General features: G+C 38.7%; 1 protein-coding gene across 1 annotated transcript; it reads right to left on the bottom strand.

Moving 5' to 3' along the window:
• Positions 1 to 941: 941 nt before the first annotated feature.
• On the bottom strand, positions 942 to 22,799 carry LOC149192126 (uncharacterized). Its single transcript, XM_089406313.1, has 3 exons — positions 22,550 to 22,799; positions 22,163 to 22,318; positions 942 to 1,405 (listed from the first exon to the last, which is right to left on the bottom strand). The coding sequence occupies exons 1-3, from the start codon at positions 22,595 to 22,597 to the stop codon at positions 1,250 to 1,252; spliced, it is 360 nt and encodes a 119-aa protein (XP_089262439.1). The 5' UTR covers positions 22,598 to 22,799; the 3' UTR covers positions 942 to 1,249.

Genomic DNA, 22,799 nt, shown 5'->3' with positions numbered 1-22,799 from the left:
TGAGGGAATTTTATATTGCTTATTCACACTTTTGTTGGCTAAATGTGTTGATGTTATAAACTATTGTATCGCTATGCAATTTGCTAACTTAAAACTCTAGTTTATAGAAGCCTAGAGTATTCTCTTGATTCGGGGTGTTTAGGAAACCTATTTGAGCCTCTTTAGGCCAACCGTAGTGTTTTTAAATTGACCCATAGCTTCCTTAAACTCAAATCTGGAATCTACTCCTTCATCCACCTTAAACCCTAAATTACTATACCTTTATCTGCTGGATTTACATTGTAGGATCCTTGGGGACACTTAGCTCAAGATCCTTGGGAAGATCCCTAAGCCCCACCAACAAAGCCTCCCTTGTGAAAGAGGGGAATTGTTATTGAGATAACAATAGTGACATTCCCAAGCGTTGCACATTGTATTAGGTCACCTAATAAAGCTTTGCCCTAGGCTACTAGATTCTGGCATGACAAAGCTCATTCTAAAACCTCATTAATACCATGTTCTTGTCTTCGTCCATTTTTGCTTTAAAAATGTAAAACCAATATTGTTTGGATTTTAAAACCAATATTGTTTGGATGAAAACACAATTGTCTAAGAAAACCAAACCCAAAATTAGGAAAAAAAAACTGATCATATCAAAAACCAATAGCAAAATTCTTAATAAAGTAGATTAATGTAATTCCAAACCATTCAACGCAATATATGAAAAGTTTGGACATATATATAGCATGTACAGAACCGTTAATGAGATGCACTATATAGCTTCTACGATCTAGAATCATCATATTATAATCAAATAGTACATGCCATTCTAAGGTTTTTCTTTCTCTTGGAGAAGGGCTTCAAAGAATTGTCGTTTGATGTTTTTAAATCAGTTAGCATCCTTGGACCAAGTAAAACTGCTCAACTGGGATTTCAAACAGTAAAAAAAAGCGTGATTCCTGAGATACATATCAATAATCGTAAAGGAAGGAAATTTCACAATCATATAAACTTTCCCAGTTGATTGTTATTATTCGCACAGGCCACAGATAAGAGGGTTAGCTAACAACAAATCGAATGACTTCTATAAACACCTTATTGACGTAAAGATCTCGCCTGAGGATCAACTTTCCATTCGAGACTATAATAGGACGCTAGCAAAATATTAACCCAAGAATCATAGGTACATGCTATTATTCTCTCATTTTGTCGGACCTTCCGTAAAATTCAAATGCGATGATAAGTAACTCAGTGTTACTTCTTCACAATATTACTCTGAGAATTTGAGATTGGTATCGTTAGAAATACTGTAACGTGACCTCCTATGTGATCCTCGTGATTGAACCACCTCTTCCTTTAAAACAGGCAACTCATGAGTTCTTCCGCCGTTTGCCTGTAGTAGTGTTTCCTTCAATATGCTTCCATCCTGCCACCAGACAACCGACTTTCATTCACCGTTTTGGAGATTCAAAGTTTCATCTGTACGTCAGCACATCTTCAAGTAAAAAGGGTAAAGAAAAGCACTGACAAATTCAACAACTTATGGGTGGTTAATGTTTTAATGATCAATCCTGAAGAATCGGTCAACTCTTTAGCTGCTGTATGCAGCATACAAAAGAAAATAGCATAATCCAGAAAGGAATATAAACACAAATGCATTTGAGAATCCTTGCCAGTGTAAAGTCTCCCTCTTTAACATAATAATAGAAGCATAGATCTAAAATATATAAGGTATGGAGGTTTATATCAACCAGATTAACGATTATAGTGATAGATGGAGGTCACGTGTATTTATTTCTCAGCTCTGATCAAGTGTCAGATGTCTTCCCAACCAAATGCAAAGAAATGAAAAAATGCCACCAACACCTTTGAAATTAAACGAGAAGGTTTCCTACTTGATCCAACACTCCATAGAACAAGCTTCATACGGGTATCTATTAATAACTTTTATTACAGAGGTACTCAGTTAAGCTGACTTTTGACCCATTTGATGGATACTTAACAACCATGGGTTTGAAGAATAAATATCATGGTGATTAAAAAAATCTAAAGCTAAAATGGATCTATGCTATGCTTTAGATTTTTTATCGCTTTCAGTGTTTAATAGATTAGAGGATAAAATGGATACATGCTAGGCAGAAACTAAATTGTGCTTAAAAGGTTTGGGATTGAGATGGATCTATATATAGTCCAAGGGATTAGTTAAATTGGTTGTTATCACTATTGTTGAGCATTTGCTTAGTTTTGTGCCAACAAGTCCCCAAATTGATTTACCCCAGGTAAGACACACTGCTATACACCTAAAAATTTACTGAGGATACCATGCACAAATGCAGGGAAGCATCCTTATGATTTCCCCACGAGGTTTTCTTTGGATATATATGCTAATGCATTAGCCTCATGAAGTAGCTCAACCTGAGTTCGATTCTTCTATTAAAGATTGATGAGTTCAACAACAAGCAAGGGTGGGGGCAAATCAGAGTTTTAAAATTCGGCCTAGCCGACCGAGTCAGACCCTTGCCCGAGTCGGCTCGGCCAACCAGTTCATTGGTCGGTCTGTTACTGAACTGGCCCAACTGGTCACCGACTTGGTCAATTCGGTAGCAGACCGGCCAATGAACCGAGTCCGACTTAAACCGACCGGTCCAGTCAAACTTGGTCAGTGGGGCATTTTGGAGGGAATGCGGACTCCAAACTCACTTATTTTTTGGTTTTAGGTTTTTTGTTTGTCCATCTAACCTCTCCCAAACCTATAAAAACCACCGATCCCCCTCACATCTATCTCATTGCATTTGTGAGTCCGACTTAAACCGACCGAGCCAGTCAAACTCAGTCAGCGGCGCATTTTGGAGGGAATGTGGACTCCAAACTCACTTATTTTTTGGTTTTAGTTTTTTTGTTTGTCCATCTAACCTCTCCCAAGCCTATAAAAGCTACCCAACCCCCTCACATTTCCTCACAACTATCTCATTGCATTTGTGTGAGAATTTGTGAGGAGTTTGTGAAGAGTTGTGGAGATGGTTTTCGGAGCAGCAGTGAGGAGTCTTGGGCAATCATTGGAGCAGCAATGAGGACATTGGGACAAATTTAATATAGACACTATCCATGAAATGTGAGAATTTTTAGCTTTGAAAAATATGCATGAGTTATTATGAATGCCATCCAGTAAATCTAAAGAAAATGTGGGGAAGCTAGATTTACCTCATAGATTGTTTCTTTAAAATAAATATGCGTACATACACATTGTGGTAATTAATTGTTAGCTTTTTCTTTATTTCCTTTAATCTTAAGGACCTAGGTTGTAAAATGTACCTTACTTTTGGATGAAAAAATACAACAATAGCTAAAACAGATGAAATAACAATCTCTGGACAAATGTTATTATAGCAAAGCTATTTCTGAAATTGAACTCAAACACTTTGAGAAAATTGATGAAACAAAGAATAGATACACAGTGTGTACCCTTTCACACTCTGCACGTGTATTTTGGAGCAGACCATATTTTAAGGTTTTTACTTCTGTGTGGAATGTTCAAATCCCCATGTTGTTAAGTTTCCCCTGAAGAAAAACTTTGGCCTTAAAAGGAACCTTATAAAGAAACACGTAAATGGATTAACAATTTTGTCAGACAGGAACATGGATTGCTATCCAATCATTGAATGATTCAAGCTTTTATTTTTAAAGAACACACCTATCCTTGACTAATATGATATAAATTATAATCTCCTAGGCCTAATGGACACTTCTGTTGTTTATTTTTTCCATTTTTTTTCTTTACTTGTCCTTCAAAGATTTAAATTTTGCCTATTCAGTTGCATGTAGGTGATCCGTAAAAAGGGATTTATAGCCCATGTGCTTCATTAACATAAATACTCTGTAGAGGTGTCTTTGATCTCTGTTCTTTGTCTTATATAGAGACCTATGTCCTTCTAGTGGCTACAAGGAATTTCTAACAATGCAATGCAAATTGCTAACTTCTTTGCTCCATGATCTTCCACAGGCATGTAAGGCTATAATATGCCAATCGATTGCCCATTGTTGTTTGGTGTAACCTCTGCACAAACAACCAGTTGACAATGCCAATAACAACTGGGACTCTGCAATTATTATGTTGCTGAGAACTCCATCTCACTGCAACTCCTTTGCACATGTATATCTAGCTCAACTGAATTTATCAAGGTCATCAAGGCTGAGACACTGTCATAATTATGTGTGTGTGTGTTCAATTTTTATTGTAGTGGCTTGTTTGATTAAATGGTGACTCTAACAAAAGTACAAGGCTTTAGGTAAAACCACCCAGCCAATGGTGCCAATTATTGATGAAGTATGAACCTTGTAGGGGTTAAACAGCAACCACCACACCAATACTCAAGCTTCTCATCATCAACCAACCAGAAGAAGTGTTATGGTTATTCTCCAATTATCAAAACGAACACTAGATTGTCAAGGGCAATATTATTTGGCATATAGTTGGGTACTTCGCTGGTTTAAATGCCAAATTGGGTATACTTGTAATCTCTATACCAATATTGCAAATATCTCCAATTTCTGCTGATATTTCTGAAATTTTCCAAGATTTTCATGTTACCAATTTTTCTGATATTTCTCAGTTTTCCAGGTCCAAGGATAGGGTTCCCAATATTATGCGAAAATTTCTGATATTTTCTTGATATTTCTGATTAGTTTATTTTTCGACCCTTGAGAATATATTCCTTGACGTGATATTTGCAACAATTCTCTAGACTTTAAAGTTTACTTACTCACTAAGAACAGTGTCCAATTATGTATGAAATGGGTTATTACTTAACCTATAAGATAAGATCTTAATCGGAGATTTGGGGATGGATTTTGTGGTAGGGTTTCTGTAGGCTCACTCTGACTACGACTGTGGGAGACTATGTGGAAACAGGTAAATGGATTAAGAATTTTGTCATTGACAGGAACATGGATTGTTATCCAATCATTGAATGATTCAAGCATCTATATTTAAAGCACACACCTATTCTTGACTAATATGATATAAATTATAATCTCCTAGGCCTAATGGACACTTCAGTTTATTTTTTCCATTTTTTTCTTTACTTGTCCTTCAAAGATTTAAATTTTGCCTATTCAGTTGCATGTAGGTGATCTGTAAAAAGGGACTTATAGCCCATGTGCTTCATTAACATAAATACTCTGTAGAGTTGTCTTTGATCTCTGTTCTTTGTCTTATATAGAGACCTATGTCCTTCTAGTGGCTACAAGGAATTTCTAACACTGCAATGCAAATTGCTAACTTCTTTGCTCCATGATCTTCCACAGGCATGTAAGGCTATAATACGCCAATCGATTGCCCATTGTTGTTTGGTGTAACCTCTGCACAAACAACCAGTTGACAATGCCAATAACAACTGGGACTCTGCAATTATTATGTTGCTGAGAACTCCATCTCACTGCAACTCCTTTCACGTGTATATCTAGCTCAACTGAATTTATCAAGGTCATCAAGGCTGAGACACTGTCATAATTCTGTGTGTGTGTTCAATTTTTATTGTAGTGGCTTGTTTGATTAAATGGTGACTCTAACAAAAGTACAAGGCTTTAGGTAAAACCACCCAGCCAATGGTGCCATTTATTGATGAACCTTGTAGGGGTTAAACAGCAACCACGACACCAATACTCAAGCTTCTCATCATCAACAAACCAGAAGAAGTGTTATGGTTACTCTCCAATTATCAAAATGAACACTAGTTTGTCAAGGGCAATATTATTTGGCATATAGTTGGGTACTTCGCTGGTTTAAATGCCAAATTCAGTATACTTGTAATCTCTATACCAATGTTGCAAATATCTCCAATTTCTGCTGATATTTCTGAAATTTTCCAAGATTTTCATGTTACCAATTTTTCTGAAATTTTTCAGTTTTCCAGGTCAAAGGATAGGGATCCCAATATTTTGCGATAATTTCTGATATTTTTCTTGATATTTTTTATTAGTTTATTTTTGAGCCCTTGAGAGTATATTCCTTGACATGAAATTTGCAACAATTCTCTAGACTTTAAAGTTTACTTACTCACTAAGAACAGTGTCCAATTATGTATGAAATGGGTTATTACTTAACCTATAAGATAAGATCTTAATCGGAGATTTGGGGATGGATTTTGTGGTAAGGTTTAGACTAGGGTTTCTGTAGGCCCACTCTAAATACGACTGTGGGAGACTATGTGGTGGGGTTGGCTTAGGCGATGGATGTTCCTTTCCTCATGGATTATTCGGATGATGGATTGTCAGAAGAACAGATTTTTCATACACCTACTGGGGTTGAGTTGTTGGTGGAATACCTACTGAAATCATTGGATGCCAAGGAGGTTTAATCAGAGGCCAAAAGGAGAAGTGATAGAGCCCAAGGTGATTGGTCTGCAGGTTTGAGGAAGAAGGCTTCAGTAGAGATTCATGTGCCGTTACAACAGATCTTGTGTGATGGGGAGGTTGGGCATGTGCTTGAACACAAGAATGTCCTTTTTTGCCCAGGCAGAAACTGAGACAATCGATAGTGTTGGGTCATTCAAAACCATGTCAGGGGCCTTTGTTCCCTACACATGGGCACTTTTCTACAATTGAGGGAGGAAGATATGGTTCTTTCAAGAGCCTCAATGCTCCCACTGTGACAATTGTTCCAAAGAAACTGATTTGGGGCCCAAGAAGATAATTGAGCACAATGAAGAGGAGTTATAGATGGGTTCGTAACTGCTCAGGTTGCGATTGAAGAGTTGCAGGGAGGTAGCATTTTCAATCCTGTGGTAAATAGAAGGAAACATAAGAGAAATACCTTAAAATCTCAAGTGGAGGGGCTTCTTTGATTGTAGAAGGGGTGAGAACAAATTGGTCTTGAAATAGGCTTGAACGTTTGGGTTCAAAAGAAGATGGTTCCTTGGTTGAGATATGGTCTAATGCTCCATGTTTTAGCCAAGGGATAGGTTGGTTTTTTGTTTTTGCTTTTTTGGCCTAGACCAAGGCTAGTCTTAATATTGGATGGAAGTGTGATCTTCCCAACAGTGGGATGCCATCACCGGGATTATGTGAAGCTTGATCAAGCTTGGACACCCCTTAGGATAGTTTAATTCCCCCCAAGGTTGCTCCCATCCTCAACCCCTCCCCATCTGCCCATCAATGGGATGTCATCACCAAGATTGTGTGAAGCTCAGTCAAGAATGGATGCCCCTTGGTATAATTTAATTCCCCCAAAGGCTGCTCCCATCCTCAACCCCTCGCCATGAGATTTGAACCTATGACCTAGTGGGGACCAAATCCCATAAAAACCTATTGGTCTACACCTCATTGTTAAGGGATAGGTTGGTTTTATTTTTCGAGCTAAGGAAGATGCGATGAAGATACCATGATGCATTTGGTTCCTAGACTTGGCTTTCTTATGTTTAAAACCATAATATCCTGCTTGCAATGCACAAGCTGAATTTCAGAATTCTGCCCCTATTTGGGTAAAACTTCCCAACCTTCGCATGGAATTGTAGTTGAATAACATTCTAAATGATATCAAGGATACTCTAGTTAAGTCTCTTTCAATTGACAACACTTACAAGAAGTTAATAGTTTGTTCTATGGAAAGAATCTTGGTTGAAATTAATGTGAGACCAGGGCTCTTTAAGTATATGGAAATAATTGTGGGTAATCCCCAACATACTTAAGTGTTGGATTACCAAAACTTCCCTTTTCGATGTGCATGTGCATGTTGCCAACTCTATGGACATATACTAAAAGATTACCCCAAGGAATATTTCTTTTTTTGCCTAAAAAATTTATAGAGGGGAGGACAAACATCACTTCTCTCATGGGGCACTCAAGAAGGTTGTTAAACAAGGTTGTCTAATCCAAACTTGAATGTTTTACATTCTATGGAGCAGTTTGAGAATTCTCATGAGATTAAGGATGGGAAGATTGGTCATGCTTTGGCCAATAGTGGGAAGGTGGATTTGGATTATCCACTGAAGGAGGTTTATATTCACGTGGAATATTTCTCCATTCTACTAGTTATGAAGGGCCAAGAGTGGGAAAACAAGGGAGGAGATTCTCCACACTTTTTGCTGGTTTTAGATGTCTCTCCTTCACAAATCCAACTGGTTGACTACCATGGGCTTAAAGGTGCACAAATTTAAAGTAATTTAAATTGCAACTCTATGTATCCTTTTAATTCTATTGTTGGGGAAGTAGATGGGGAAAAGCAAGTCTCAACTTCCCCTTACGATGCCCTTGATAAGTATTTTGAAGTTATTGTTCCTCTTCCTTGCATTGGGGTGTGTTTGGATCTACCTGACAAGAATCTAGTGATAAATCTCTCCCAAGATTTGGATTCAGTGATAGGGCGAGGTGTCATGGTGGCATTTGATTCTTTTTTAATCATCTTCACCACGGTGCAGAGGGGGTGGCCATTTATCAACTAAGACCTTGCCCTACTTCTCATGATACTCAACCATCCAGGGAGTTAGGGTTTGAGAGTTCCAAAGGAACAAGGGGCTTTAGTGTTGGGTGTATTTTAGCCATAAAGCGTGCTCAATCCTAGGCCATTAAGGAGGTTAACCAATGAAAACAATGATTACTGACAAGGGTTCTTAGAGCAAATAAATCCACCTCATGAAACTCCTTTGTATCAATGTACAAGGCTTGGGGGGCCAATCCAAGTGATATTTATTTACGAAACTATGGGTAAAGGAGAAGTCATGATTTTTGAAACATCTGTTTTCATACTAGGATTTTTTCGCTTTAGATGTTGAATTTTTTCAAGTAGTCTAATAACGGGGTGGTGCTCAAAATTAACCTTAATTAATTTTTTTGTTGTTTATTCAAGGATTTGTATTGAGTTTTTCTGCAATAGACTTGAGATGGAGCTTACGTAATATCCATGTCCATATGAAGGGAAGGAAGATTGTTGGTCAAAGATTTGTTTTACACAATAGATTACAACATAATCTAATCATAGGGGATGACCTAAATTTTACCCTAAAGAGAGGGGAAATCTAGGGAACTTCTACTAGATAGGATAGACTAGTAGGTTTTTTTGTGGACATATTTGAAAGTATGGGATGGGTGGATGTGAAGCCAATTTAGGGGAATCCTATCTAGACAAATAATAGATGTTAGGGAAGTTGGGGTGTCCAATTGACTTGATCATTTCTTGCTCCATCACTCCCTCTTGGACAAAATATCTCATTATAGCACTTAAGTGAACTCGATGAGATGTTCTAACCACTATATCATGTTCTTAGAGATGAGTCAAGGGATGGAAATCCAAAGGCTCTTTTCAAATACAACCCCTAATGGTTAATTGAGGAGGATTTCCAAAACCTGATCAGGAGTGCTTGGAGGAACTTTGATGCTAACTTTGATGAGTCATCTTGTGCTCAATTTGCACTTCATTACAATTGCTCAAAGGGAAGGTGGTACCCTGGGCTAGTGAGAGACATGAATCTCGAGACCATAAGTTGAGGGAAGTTGAGTAGAAGTTAGGACAATTATATAATGACAACCCTAATGGGCTATATAGTGAACATTTTTTCTCAAATGAAACTTTTAGAGTCATAAGAGAATGAACTTATTTTGGATCAAGAAACGGGCTGGAGTATAATTATATGGGAACTCTCAAATAATGATGGCAACAAATTAGAGGCTTTCAGGGGTTAGAAGCTCTTGGGGTCAACTAATTTTCACACATGTTTTTCAGGAGCTTTAACAAACCTCAGTGAGATAATGAAGGCTATTTCATGTTTTCCTAAGATGGTGGAAGCAGAGGACAACAAAACAATGTTCTAAGAAGTTACTAGGGAAGAACTATTGAAGGTCTTAAATGCATTCTAGAAGAATAAGAGTCTGGGGCTTGATGGGTGGCCTATTGAGTTTTATTTGCATTTTTTTCCTTGGAGAAGACATCTTAAGAGTTGTGGAGGAGGTTATATAGGAAGCAAACGGTCATAGGAATTCTAATTCAACTTGTATTTTCCTAATTCCTAAGCATGGTTGCCAATGAACTTTGAAGGCTTGGCCAATTGCACTATGTAATTTTTCTACAAGATTATGTCAATAGTTATTGCCATGAGGATCAAGCCATTACTATCCAAGTCTATTTCACTAGAACAATTTGGTTTCCTAGAAGGAAGGTTGATTCATGAAGCTATTGGTTCTTCCCAAGAAGGCCTCCATTCTATCAAGAAACATAAATCCCCAACTAATGCTATTAAGCCATATCTCTCCAAAGCTTATACAAGGTCTCTTGGCTCTGTTTAAGACTCCTTTTGCTTCACTTGGGTTTCTCCCTTCCCATGGTGAGGTGGATTATGGGTTGTGTGACTTTTGTTTCCTTTTTGTGTTAATAAATGGTGTGGCTTCCCCTTCCCTCCAACCTTCAAGAAGGATCAAAGACAGATGTCCCTTATCCCCTTATATGTTTTTGTCAGAAGTTGAAGGACATAATAGGGCAATGCATAATGCTAGAAGACATAGACAAGGGTATCTAGGTGGGAAGAAAAGTCTCTTTTACCCATCTATTATTTGTTGATGATATCTTGTTATTTGGACTAGGATTAGTGAGGGAAATTCAAACTTTAAAGTAGATCTTAGACTTATTGTCTTTTGCCACTAGGATTGAGATCAACATGATTAAATATGCACTATAATTGAGACGAATCAAATCTAATTGAAAGGATTGGAATAGTATCCACTTTCCGACATTTGGATTTTGAAGGAAAAATTTAATATCTTGGATATACTTTAAAACCTAATAACCATGGAAAGGAGGACTAGAGGTGGCTTCTCACCATGGTTGAGCAACAAGTTACTTTTTGGTGTAAGATGCATTTCACAAGAAGGTGAACTTGTCCTGATAAAGTCTATCATTGAAGCTATTCCCATTTTCTAGCACAACTTAGCCCATATTCTAAAGGGATTTCTCGATGTGTTGATGGACTAACGATCAACTAGAGAGTTGATTGGAGTTGTGTTCAGTGGCCTAAAGGACTTGGTACATTGATAAAGGCATGAGTTGTAGATTGGGAGCAAACGAACCAACAGTGTGTTCAGGGTAGGGCAAGAGGAGATGTGATCGTCGACTACATTAGCTAGATCATCAAAGTATCTTGTTCTTGTATTCTTGTACTAGTGGATGTATGAAGGCAATTTTCCTTGTTTTTTGTGATACTTGGATTGGTAGCATCAATGATTGTAAGATTCTAACCTAGACTCCAGTATTGTGGAAAAACATGGTATCAAAGCTACTTTGAAGGGACAATGAATTAGAGTGTGCACAACAAAGTAGCTCAGAGGGTGTCGAGATTGTCTAGATCATGGAGAAAAGGGTTCAACTGAAGACAAGGAGATGTGGTCTTGACTAGCTTGGCAGCGAGATTGGTTGAGAGTTCTAGTTGATTGGTGGTGAGACTGGTGAAAAACAGTTTGTTGTAGGGCAGGTTGATGATCATGGACTTCCTATAACTTGCCATGGATTGTTGGGATAGCTCAAGGATTGCTTTGGCATGGACGAGATTGGGTTGATCAAGATTGCTTCATGTGATAGTGTTAATTTTAGGTATGTTATATGCTTAGATCAAATTTACTTCAATTTTCCATATTAGCTCAATATCAATTCCAGATTAGCAATCACATTTAGCATGATAGTAAAATGCAGATAGAACATAAACATAAATCACAAAAGATAAGCCAAGACAAGAGGACACAAGATATGGTGCCAGCCAGGGACAAACCCCAATGTGGGGAAACCCTTGATCAATTCTTCTTATATTCTTCAATAGTTCAGCAGAGAGAGATAGTACATATACATCAGAAGTCAACACTTTGACTTGACAAGATAAGAGCAGAGATCTTCACCATGAAGATGACACAATAGTTATGATGACAAGGGTTGTAGATCTGAACTCAGGTGAAGGTACACTTATCAGATTTCATTCTTCAACCGATTCTCCAAGGTGATTCCATCACCATGCTGCATCCATCATCACTAAGTCGCACCCATCATCACTATGTTGCACTTCATCACTGTGCTGCACTTCATCACTATGACAATAGCTCTGTCAACCTCATATTGCAGCAGCATCATACAACCCTCTAATAGCTTGAGATCTCAGCAGTATTATACACTATAGCTCCATACATAATGCTAATGATATGAGTCCTCAAATATCCATACAAAATTGACTGTGATGTTATGGCATACAGCCTAACACACAATCTTCAGGCAACATATTCATTTTGCTTGTCCCTTCACACAATGACCCAATCAGACTTTATGCAGCAGCCCTATTGGATACTTCTACCCAGCATATCATACCCAAACAAATGGCCATGCTGTCACCTACAGCAATGTGGCATAATCCCAGCGGCTAGGTGACTGTGTAAGGCTGCCTGTGACCATCCTCCTGTAGCTATGGACAATCACCCTTAACTGTGAATGGGGTCACCTCTTGATCTGCAGTTTAGGACAGCATATAGGAGCCTCTTCTTAGGCCTCCTTTACTACGGTTGGGACAAAGACTGGAGCTCCCTTTAGCTATGAATTAAAGCCTTATTGACTGCGTCCTAGGGCACATTTAAATGTTGCTGTTTGGAAACTCCTTTAGCTTCCTATAGAACCCTCCTAGTTCTAGTGTGCTAGTTCTCCTTGCTTGAACAACACCTAAATTACATCCTTTAGGACTGTGTATGAGTCTCTTTCTTACTGCGGATTAGGAGTTCATTTAGGTTCCCTTTGACTGTGTCTAGCTGTGTATAGAGGACTGTGGCTAGGGATTTTATGGAGCTTCCTTTAGCTGCGTATAGAGGCTCCCTTTGACAGTGAATGGAAGCCTCCATCATGACTGCATTAAGTGCCTCCTCTTGCTGCATACACACCCCTAATGACTGCGGTCTAGGACAGCATATTAGGGCATCATTTAGCAGTGGTTAGGGCTTCTCCATACCAGCGTTAAGGCCTCTTCTTGGACTGCGTAGGAGAGCCTCCTTTAGGGCAGCGTAGGTGCCTCTTCTTCAACGTGATACTCATGCTCCATGACTGTAATTTAGGGCAGCATATAGATCTCTTCAAACAACATCTAGAGCTAGGGAAAACCCTCTAGGGCAGCATATCCTCTTTAAATCTCTCCTACCACCAAAACCCAAAGACAAGTGGAGAGAGATCACAAGAGATGATTGTGTGAAATGACTTGAAGACCTCTTCTATTTATGGTGAAACGTTGAGGACAAGTGGGGGTAGTTTGGATGCTAGCCAACCTTGACGAATTGTCACATAACACAAACAAATTCATATCTCTATGAATACATGTCAGAATCGGATGATCTTTAGATCAATCCTACACCTCTCGACGAGAGGAATCCAAGAAAAATATCAGCTGTCATAAATAAGATGACCCACATGGATTTTTGCCCTAGTTTCTAATTTTAACAGATAGATTGCATATTGGCAAGCTAGTTTCCTCATTGGATTGTGATGTTGTATATCTGAGATTGGAGGGATGTGCATGAGTTGTGTTTGACCCAAAAGGATGAGTGCTTGTAGAATTGGGCTATAGTGATGATGGCCCGTGTTCAACCGCAACTCAGACTGACCTTGTAGGACACAAGATCAGTAGCAGGTTGAGTCAGTGGAGATCATGTAGACTCAGAAGAAGTCTAGCTTTAGAGGGAGCAACCCTATGGAAGTGTTGAGGTCTTTAGGTTCATATGAGATGAGGCAGAGGCACTACCTAGATTGTGTGGTTCATTCTACATAGTATGCTACAATGATGGATTCTAGATGGACTAGTGTCACCGATGATGTTGATAAAGACTTCCTTGTGTTGGAAGTACCTCCCTCGCTAAGAGGGAGCGTTGAAATTTGTAGCTTGGGAGGTACTCTAAACCCTAGGCTAAAGGTTTTGGAGGAATGGGAATAGAAATATGGTTTGTGGGCTAAGAATCCACGCTTGGGGTTTTGTACCCAAAAATGTGGGGCCAAAACCATGAGGGATATCATTATTTGACTTATGGAGATGAAAGAGGAGACTAAAAGGAACTAGGGGCCGTGAAAATCATCAGGATCAGAAGTCTACAAAGAGAGAGATTAATTTTTATGTGTTAGAGTGTGGTTATGATGGAAAAAGTAACAAGTCAGCCTAGTAGGAAGAGTGCCCTTAAGGGCTAATGTCACACCACTCAAGAACATTTAAATAGGAGGAGCCTAGACCTCAAAGGAACACATCCCAAGTGCATCATTTCATAGTAATACATCTCTGAGGCAGCTACAAGGAAGAGGACATGGACATGGAGTCTAGAGACCGTTCAAGGTTTGTTTTGATGTCCATTGCAGGTTCGAAGGTTGTAGGAGGGTATCCGCGTGTGTAGAGGACAAATCTAGACACTTGTGCATGGGTTTTGGAGGGTCTTTTCTTTCTATTTTGACAGGCTAAAGTCTATGGGTTAAATACAAAAGGGCCGAGGCCTGTTCAGTGGCAAAGGAGGGTGTCGTAAGGCTTGTTTTAAGGCCGAAAACTAGCCTAGGTGCCAGTGGATGAGAGCAGGAGATTAAGGAAGGAAGGCTGTAGATTTCTAGTGGATTGTTTGAGCAGAATTGGAGGGCTAAACAAGTTTGTTGGGTGCCCTAAATAATGGGTGAAGCTACAACAATATGCATAGAACTAGAGGTATGTATTTGATGTATTTAAGTTGATTTGATGCTAGTGGATGGTTTTCCGTACCAGAGAAATTTGTGTTGGGTGTCAAGGTTGTTGGAGGGCAGCAAGGAGGTGCTCAAAGTATCCCTAGATTAGCATGCCAAGAAGGACTTTGAAAACTGTAAGAAGGGTGAATTTGGAGGCCTAAAAGAAATCCCTTGAAGGACTAAGAAGGTTGCTAGAAGAAGCTCATTTGTGTAGGCACAGAAATGATTCTTTAAGGACGAAGAAAGGAGGTCAAGGGAGCATATTACATCATCCCAAGTTCATTGAAGAGAAGGATGTTTTGCAGTGATAGGTGGCAGCCCTCCGACCCAAAGTTTGTCTTCATTGGAGCAGCGCAAGAAGGCATTAGAGGGAAGAAGTCCCAAAGGAGCTGAGGAGCAACACTGGGCAGTTGAGAGTTTTTCACAATGAAGTTGTGAACAACTTGACAAGAGTCTCGATGTGTTGATGCGTTGATGGACTAACGATCAACTAGAGAGCACATTGGAGCCGTGTTCAATGGCATAAAGGAGTTGGTACATTAATAGAGGCAGGGGTTGTAGCTTGGGCGCAAATGGACCAGCAATGTGCTCAAGGTACAACAAGAAGAGTTGTGATCATTAACTACATCAGCTAAATCATTAGAGTATCTTGTACTTGTATTCTTGCACTAGTGGATGTATGAAGGCCATTATCCCTATTTGTTGTGATACTTGGGTTGTTAGCATCAATTATTGTAAGATTCTAACCTAGACTCCAATATCGTGGAAAAACAACACACCTTAGTACATTCTGAAGGGAATTCTGGAACAAAAAAAATTAGGGAGTGATATGCAAACTATCTTTGGAAAGGGTGCAAAGAATACACAAGTCTACATCTTACTCATTGCCAACTTATTGCTACAAGTAAGAAACTAGGGGGGTGGGGATTAAAGGGCATATTCTCATTTGGCCATTCCTTCGCAAATAAATCATTATAGCAAATGGTGACAAAAGATAGCCTTTTTGGGTAGGATATTTACACAAATACGCTGCCACAAATTCATTATTGGATTGGATCAATTCTTGAAGGAAGAATATACAAAATGTTTCTAATCTATGAAAAGCTCTCTTTGGCACTCCCTGTGATTTGGAACTACTTGGCCTGGAGGGTTGGTAATGGGAAACTAGTGAGGATTGGTTCAAATGCAACTTGGATGTGGTCAGGGTGCCTTTCTACTAGAAGATATCAGAACTCACTTATGGGAACTAGGGGTCTATACCTTGCATAAGATAAGGAAGCTAGAACCCACAACCATTTGGAGACAAGGATGGAAATGTGCCAGGAGTTAGGCTTGGATGAAGAACAATGACAAATTTGGAAATGCTTGTGGAAGAGCACAAGGGAGCTCACATTAGATTAAAGGAGAAACCTAATGAACTCAACTAGGGTGGGGACAAAATGGAAGGGGAATATTCAGTCAAATCAAGATATCTGTCTTTATAGGATCCTCTAGAGGGTGAATAGGAATGATGGTGGAGTAAACTATGGAATGTGAGATCTCCCCCAAAGTGAATTCTATTAATGTGGTTGATCTTTAAGAACAGGGTATCGACTTGGGATCGTTTATAGCAAAGAAGTAGAAATGGGCCCAAATAGTGCTACTTATGTAAAGCAAATGAGCAAACAAACTCACATCACATCTATTATTGCATTGCTCCTTTTCTGTATAGGTTTGGAAAGAAATGGGAGATTCTCAAAGATTACAAAATATATGTAGGAAGGAGACTATTAATTAAAACCTCTAAGATTGGTCTGATCAGAGGGATTTAAAGGAGATTCAAGCATTTTCGTTCCTTGTAAATTGTTGTTTATGGTTGTCCAAGAAAAAAAGAATTTTTTATGATGTACAAACTCCAATTTTCCAAGTTTCTAGGTAATCATTAACTATAATCCCTAGCTTCTAACCTAGTGAAAAAATTAGGAAGACTAGACAAGTGGAAGCATTGGTTGTGGACGAAACAAGCCCATGGGGAGTTAGTCAAAGTTTGGGAATTGTTTATGGTATTGGATATATACCTTATCTCTTAGAGACTCACTATTTTTTGCAAAGCCCAATATTAGTACAAATTCCAATAACTATGGGCAACTTAACTCTTCACTAGTCCTATTTAAGTCAACTCATAATAAAGGTCTTGCACATATATAGGTTTATGGAGATTCATCTTTCACGATCAACTGGATGAATGATGTTGTGTAGACAAATAAACCCTACTCTATCCAGTTTGGCCTTGCATTTTAAAGAACTTAATGAACAATTTTAGTCAATTACCTTCACACACATCTTTTGGGAGTTAAATGAACAAGTTAACAAGTTTTCTAAGGAAGGTATTGCCAATGCTCAATTATAGGTCATTGAAGATGAACATCAAGAAGGTACAATACTAAATACGAGGTCTTTCCTTATTTCTAAGTTATAAATGAGTCTAAGCAATGTATAAAAATGTATTTCTATCCGTTGGGATACTTTTGACATTTTTTTTGCTTAGTAGAAATTTGTTGCTTGTAGAAAAAAGGACAAGTTGCTAGCCTCATATACAACCTTGTACAACAGGGACATGAAAATTATCTGAGGAAAAAATGGCCTTAATCAAAATGGCTACCAAAGGATTAGAGATGGATTCCAATTATATATAACAAACGATTGTCCTAGAATATAAATTTAAGACAAACCTCTTAATATCAACACTATGCCAAGGGAGATGACCATTCATCAAATGCCAAAAAAAAACTTGGAACAAGAGCTATCTTCCAATCAATGTCCTAGCCTCCATTCAATGCTCCCCAAAGAGTGGAGAGAGAGAGAGAGATGCCCACTAAGCCATGTATGGTCATATTGCTTACATGGAGCTTTCTTTAAGATGTCGATGTAGTCATTTGGATTGTGTGGAGATTTCTTTAAGATGTGGATGCAGTAGTACAACTCTACACAATCTTGCACTTTGCAAAGTAATTGCCATACGACTTATAGATAGTGGAAAATCAATTGTATTAGCTATGGGACAACTTCCGAAGTCTTATTGGGTTCCAAGTTAGTGCTCAATGTTATAGGAAACCAAGAATCACTCCAAAACTATACAGATAGATCATGGCAACCATCGTAAATATTGGTGGTGTTTTTCCTCAATTCGAATAGTCAAATTCACACATGGAACGCATAGAAAGTCCCTTCAAGATTGCAACAACCAAATAACAATGTCTACAAATGTCCAATCTCATCAATCAACCAATGGTGGATGATAGAGAGTTGTTGGGATATTCATCTACCCATGAAGACTACTCCACCAAGGGAAATACTATCCAATGTAGATGGCACATGATGGCCTTTCTAACCATAAAATGAGACTACCTCTAAGTACCAAAAACTAGCAGTGTTATGGCCTTTCTTCTTGTGAGGTTTATCTGATGCATACCCATGATTCCTCTTCTTCTTCCAGCACAACTGCTTGTTACTTCTTTTGAGTGAACATGTAAGTTGAGTCTTTGAACTCTTCTCATCACTACTCTTATGAAATCTTCCATAAGAAGGCTAAGGTGGTAGTGGGTTGTCACCTTGATGTATTGCTACTCTTTCTTCTGATGAGCAAGTCAACTTCGTCATGTCCTTTGCCTTTGCAAACATGATCTTGGATTTCATGGCCATTTCTCATGGCCATTGAAACCCAATCCTTCATGTTTGACCTGCTATTCAACTATAATGGGGCTTAGGATGCCTTGTCTTCTCTTTCCTCGCCCTTGTCCATCATAACCCATCCGCCTTAACAATTTCAATCCAATTCCTTTAGTATGCTTTTCAAATTCACCATGTTACTCTTGAGAAATGCCTATGGAAGATGAGCTTATCAAAGTTGTCTCAATCATGGTGTTGGATTTGATAATGGAAAAGGAAGGTGGTGTCGCTACTCTGTGCTCTTGCACAACTACTTGGAGCTTTGCCAATGCCTCTCTTTTTCCACTCTTGTTTCAGTTGAGTCATCGTCTAAGTAAACTTGTCATACCAATTTTCCAATCGAATGGCCTTCTCTTTCAAGTGTACAAGTTGAACTCTACTATTGTACCAATCTACCATAATTGCATTGAGGGAGTCTTGGCATTCAACTTCCTTCTTTAGAATTGGAAACAATCTTGTCGAGCTCTCAAGGTTCTTCTCCATCTCTGCCATCCTCTGGTTAAACATCTAAACTTGTTTCTTCAAGTGCTTGTTGTCAGCTTGAAGCTTAGCATTGATGGCCCACAAAATTTCCAACCTCTCCCTATTTGCTTTACCCGTGACAGGTCTGTGAGGCTTTAGCAACTATGTCACAATTAAGGATTCAGCGACTCTAATAGCATATGATCTGTAAACAGGGAACTTATAGCCCACTTTCTTCACCAACACAAACACTCCATGGAATTATCTATGATCTCTATTCTCTATCTTATATAGCGACCTATGTTTTTCAGATGGCTACAAGCCCTATTGTAACACTACAATGTCGAATGCAAACTTCTTTATTCCATGTTCTTCTACAAGCATCTAAGACTGCATAATGTCAATCAACTACCCATTATTGTTTGGTGTAACCTACACAAACAACAAGTTCACAATGCAACTATCAACTAGGAACCTACAATTACTCTAGCATTTAGAACTTTATCTTAGTGAAACTCCTTTGCACATGAATATCCAAGTCAACTAAATTAGAAATAAATCCTGAGACACTATCTTGGTTTTGTCTAATCTAATCCATTCTTATTGTAATGGCTTGTTTAATGAATTGTAGACTCTCTCAAAAGTCTAATGCTTTGGATGAAGTCTATTGGGGTTAGACACCAACTACCAAACCAATACTCTTAAGCTTCTCATCAACCAACTATAAGAAGCATTATGGTTATCCTCCAATTATCAGAATGAACACTACTCCACCAAGGGAAATACGATCCAATATAGAGTTGAGTACTTGCTTGTTTAAAGTCGAATTGAGTATACTTGTAATTTGTAGACTTTAAAATTTGCTCACTCACTAAAGAACGGTCTCCAATAAAAAAATTAACCACTACGCATTAAATATACATTTGTTGGCCACTATTTAACCCATATGTGTGAAATGGGTTGTTACTTAACCACATGAGATCATTGTTTTAAGATCCACCCGGCTTGGAACCGACTCGGTCGAGTTGGCCCGAGCCGAAGAAAAAAAAAATCAACTCGGCAGAAAAAACAATTTGGTTGGCCGAGTTATGACTAACCCAGCCGAGTTATAGCATGACTCGGCCAACTCGGCTAGATCCGTAACTACTCGGCCGGGTTAGTTCATGCGGCCAGTAAACCCCAAAAACAGAGTTTTTTATATTTTTTTTATATTTTTAAGATTTTGCTGAGTGTTGGGGACTCCAAGTTGGGGTCGGAGTGGTTCCGGCCTCATTGGATTTCATATGGAGAAAGTAGAATTTTAGATTTCATTCAAAATCCAGCAAACTTATCAGTTTTTCAAGATTTCAGGATTGGGGGATTGCAATGTTTCCATTGAATTTTGTCATGTATTAGGGTATGGAACTCATATTTAATCAAGAGCACCAATCCCTCTATGTACCTTGATGTTAGTGACATTGGTTGTTGAACTCCTTAGGGATTCGCTCCCAAACCGAGAGCTTCTGAAAATGTCGCTCCCACTCCCGTTTTCGCTCTCGCTCCCCGTTTTCGCTCCCGCTCCCAAGTAACACTGAGCCAGATGATGTTGGCAACTCTAGCAGTAGCCAGTAGTACTAGTCATAGACTTTTGTTGTAGAGGCCATTTCTAGCCTCCTTGGTTATGTGTTTTTGTTTTGATCTCTATATCATCATCGTGTATGTATTGGACAGTGCACTGGGTGCCATTTTGATGTAATGGATATATTCATGAGCCTACTTTGATCATATGTTGTCTTCCATCTATATTATAATGTTGTGCGTTTGGAAACATGAATGAAAATCTTTAAAATTATGTTTTTCTATAATAAAAAATAAATATTTAATGTATTTTTTACAACGACCGAGTCATTGAAATCGAGCCAGCCGAGTCGGAGTCGACCCTCGGCCAAGTTGGAGTTCGAGTCGGAGTTTTAAAACATTGCATGAGATACGGTCTTAATATGTGTTGGCCACTATTTAACCCATATGTGTGAAATGGGTTATTACTTAACCACATGAGATACGGTCTTAATTGGAATGGCTACGAAAGGATAAGAGATGGTTCCCAATTAAATATAACAAATCGTCGTCCTAGAATATGAGAATAAGTCAATCCTTTTCATATCAATGTTGTGCCAAGGGAGACGGTCATTCATTAAATGCCAAAGAAAAACAACTTGGAACAAAATCATCCTAGGCCACCTACGTTCATACAACCTGCATGGAACTTTCTTTGAGATGTGGATGTGGTCATGCCACCTAGTACACTCTCGCACTCTACAAATTAACAATCGTATGACCTATATATAGTGGCCAATTAGCTATATTAGTTGTGGGCTGACCTCCAAAGGTTTGTTGGATTCTAAATTGATTGTCTGTGAGTTATAGGCAGCAAAGAATCATTCAAAAACTTTAAAGGTAGCTCAATGCGGCCATGATAAATCGTAGTGGTATTTTTCCTCATTTCTGACCGTCAAATTCACATTTGGAACTGATTGAGAAACTCTCTACAAAATTGCAATATACAAATAATGATGTCAACAAATCTCTAATCTCATAAATCAAGCAACAATGGAGGATAGAGAGTTGTTGGGAGATCCATCTACCCATGAACTACTGCAAATGAGAAAGGAAACTCCAACACTATAGAGAGAAAGAAAATCTCACCTCAGTAGCTAACATAACAGCCATTAAATCACCTTAATAGCTAACATAATAGCCATTAAATCTTCAGAGCATCCCTTAAATACATACGCGGATTCTCCTCCTTTGCATTCCCACTTTCTAACACCCAAAAGGCCCTTTGAGAGTGAAAATACCAAAAGAAATATGGAGAGCTAGGGTAATGGGAAGGCCGACACTCCGACCTTCATGAACCTTTTCTCTCCTATTCTCATTTTATTTAATTATTGCTTTCTTCGTCTTTGTTTTATTCCATTTTGCTTTGCAGTGTCTTTTGTACATGTTCTGAAAAACATATTTCTTGTAGTTCAAAACAATGCGAATATGCTGGCCCCCACTTGCATTGTAGGAATGGGTAATTGTCGTGTTAATGCATATGTAGGGATGGGTAATTGGCATGTTAGTGCCTTGGCGTATTCATATATGCTGATATTATATATTATTTTATCTGCATTAATGAAAATGCATTTTTTAGGCTACCATGCTATATGCAAAAGCCATATGTAATGTTCCAACGAAAGTCTAATGACTCCACTCAATGCTAGTCTATGCATCATAAAAGAAAATACATAACAAACAAATTCAGGGAATGGAGATAACGGATGTGAAAATTCTTACATGAAGAATGCTGGGCTGAGGCTGTGGGCATTTAACAGGGTTGTCTTTGTCTGTGGGCTCCTGAGTATGTTCCACTGGATTGAAATCTACAATAAGTTGAACTCCATGTACCGGTGGATTCACCTCCTTGGGAAGCTCAAAGGATTCCCTCTCATCCTGCAATCCAATCAATAAATACTACCCCACTTAAAGTAAACAGTCTCTGCTTTACAAACACAGACCAATGAATATTGAACTTAATTCGACCAGTAACAAAACAAAGACCATGTAAAACTGCAAATTCCGGATTCACATGTCTTCAGTGACTGCAGCATCGACCCATAACGTGTAATGAACTTGATTTGGAAGAAGAAATAGGTGTTAAGAGAAATATGTAGGAAAAATTACCTCTGAGGTGACCGACTTGAAGGAAAGACGGCCGAATATCCCAATCATGGTTCTTTCTATAATACTGCTGCAGCAATTGGTGTTTGAATCCAAACTCCGAAACTGTGTTCTCGATGGCAGCAGGTTCGCAGACTTCGGATATACAGAAGGCAATACGAATCTGGGAGCTTTCGGTTATTCTTATTTGTACGCGTTTCTTCGATAGGCGGGAGTGATAAATCAAATCAGCGTGCAAGGTCCCAACGGAAGG

The sequence above is a fragment of the Pinus tabuliformis genome, chromosome 2_2 (assembly GCF_031772625.1).
Source record: "Pinus tabuliformis cultivar Carrire ecotype Pingquan chromosome 2_2, CPIR1, whole genome shotgun sequence".
Classification (NCBI taxonomy): Eukaryota; Viridiplantae; Streptophyta; class Pinopsida; order Pinales; family Pinaceae; genus Pinus; species Pinus tabuliformis.
Note: the sequence above shows the minus strand (reverse complement) of the source record. Positions and strands in the feature narration are given on the sequence as shown.

Excerpts from the sequence above, each read along its gene's own strand:
- LOC149192126 (XM_089406313.1), bottom strand. The coding sequence starts at position 22,597 with ATGATTGGGATATTCGGCCGTCTTTCCTTCAAGTCGGTCACCTCAGAG. Across the intron at positions 22,319-22,549 it reads TCAAGTCGGTCACCTCAGAG|GATGAGAGGGAATCCTTTGA; the intron begins GTAATTTTTCCT and ends ATTGGATTGCAG. Across the intron at positions 1,406-22,162 it reads CTCAGCCCAGCATTCTTCAT|GATGGAAGCATATTGAAGGA; the intron begins GTAAGAATTTTC and ends GTCTGGTGGCAG.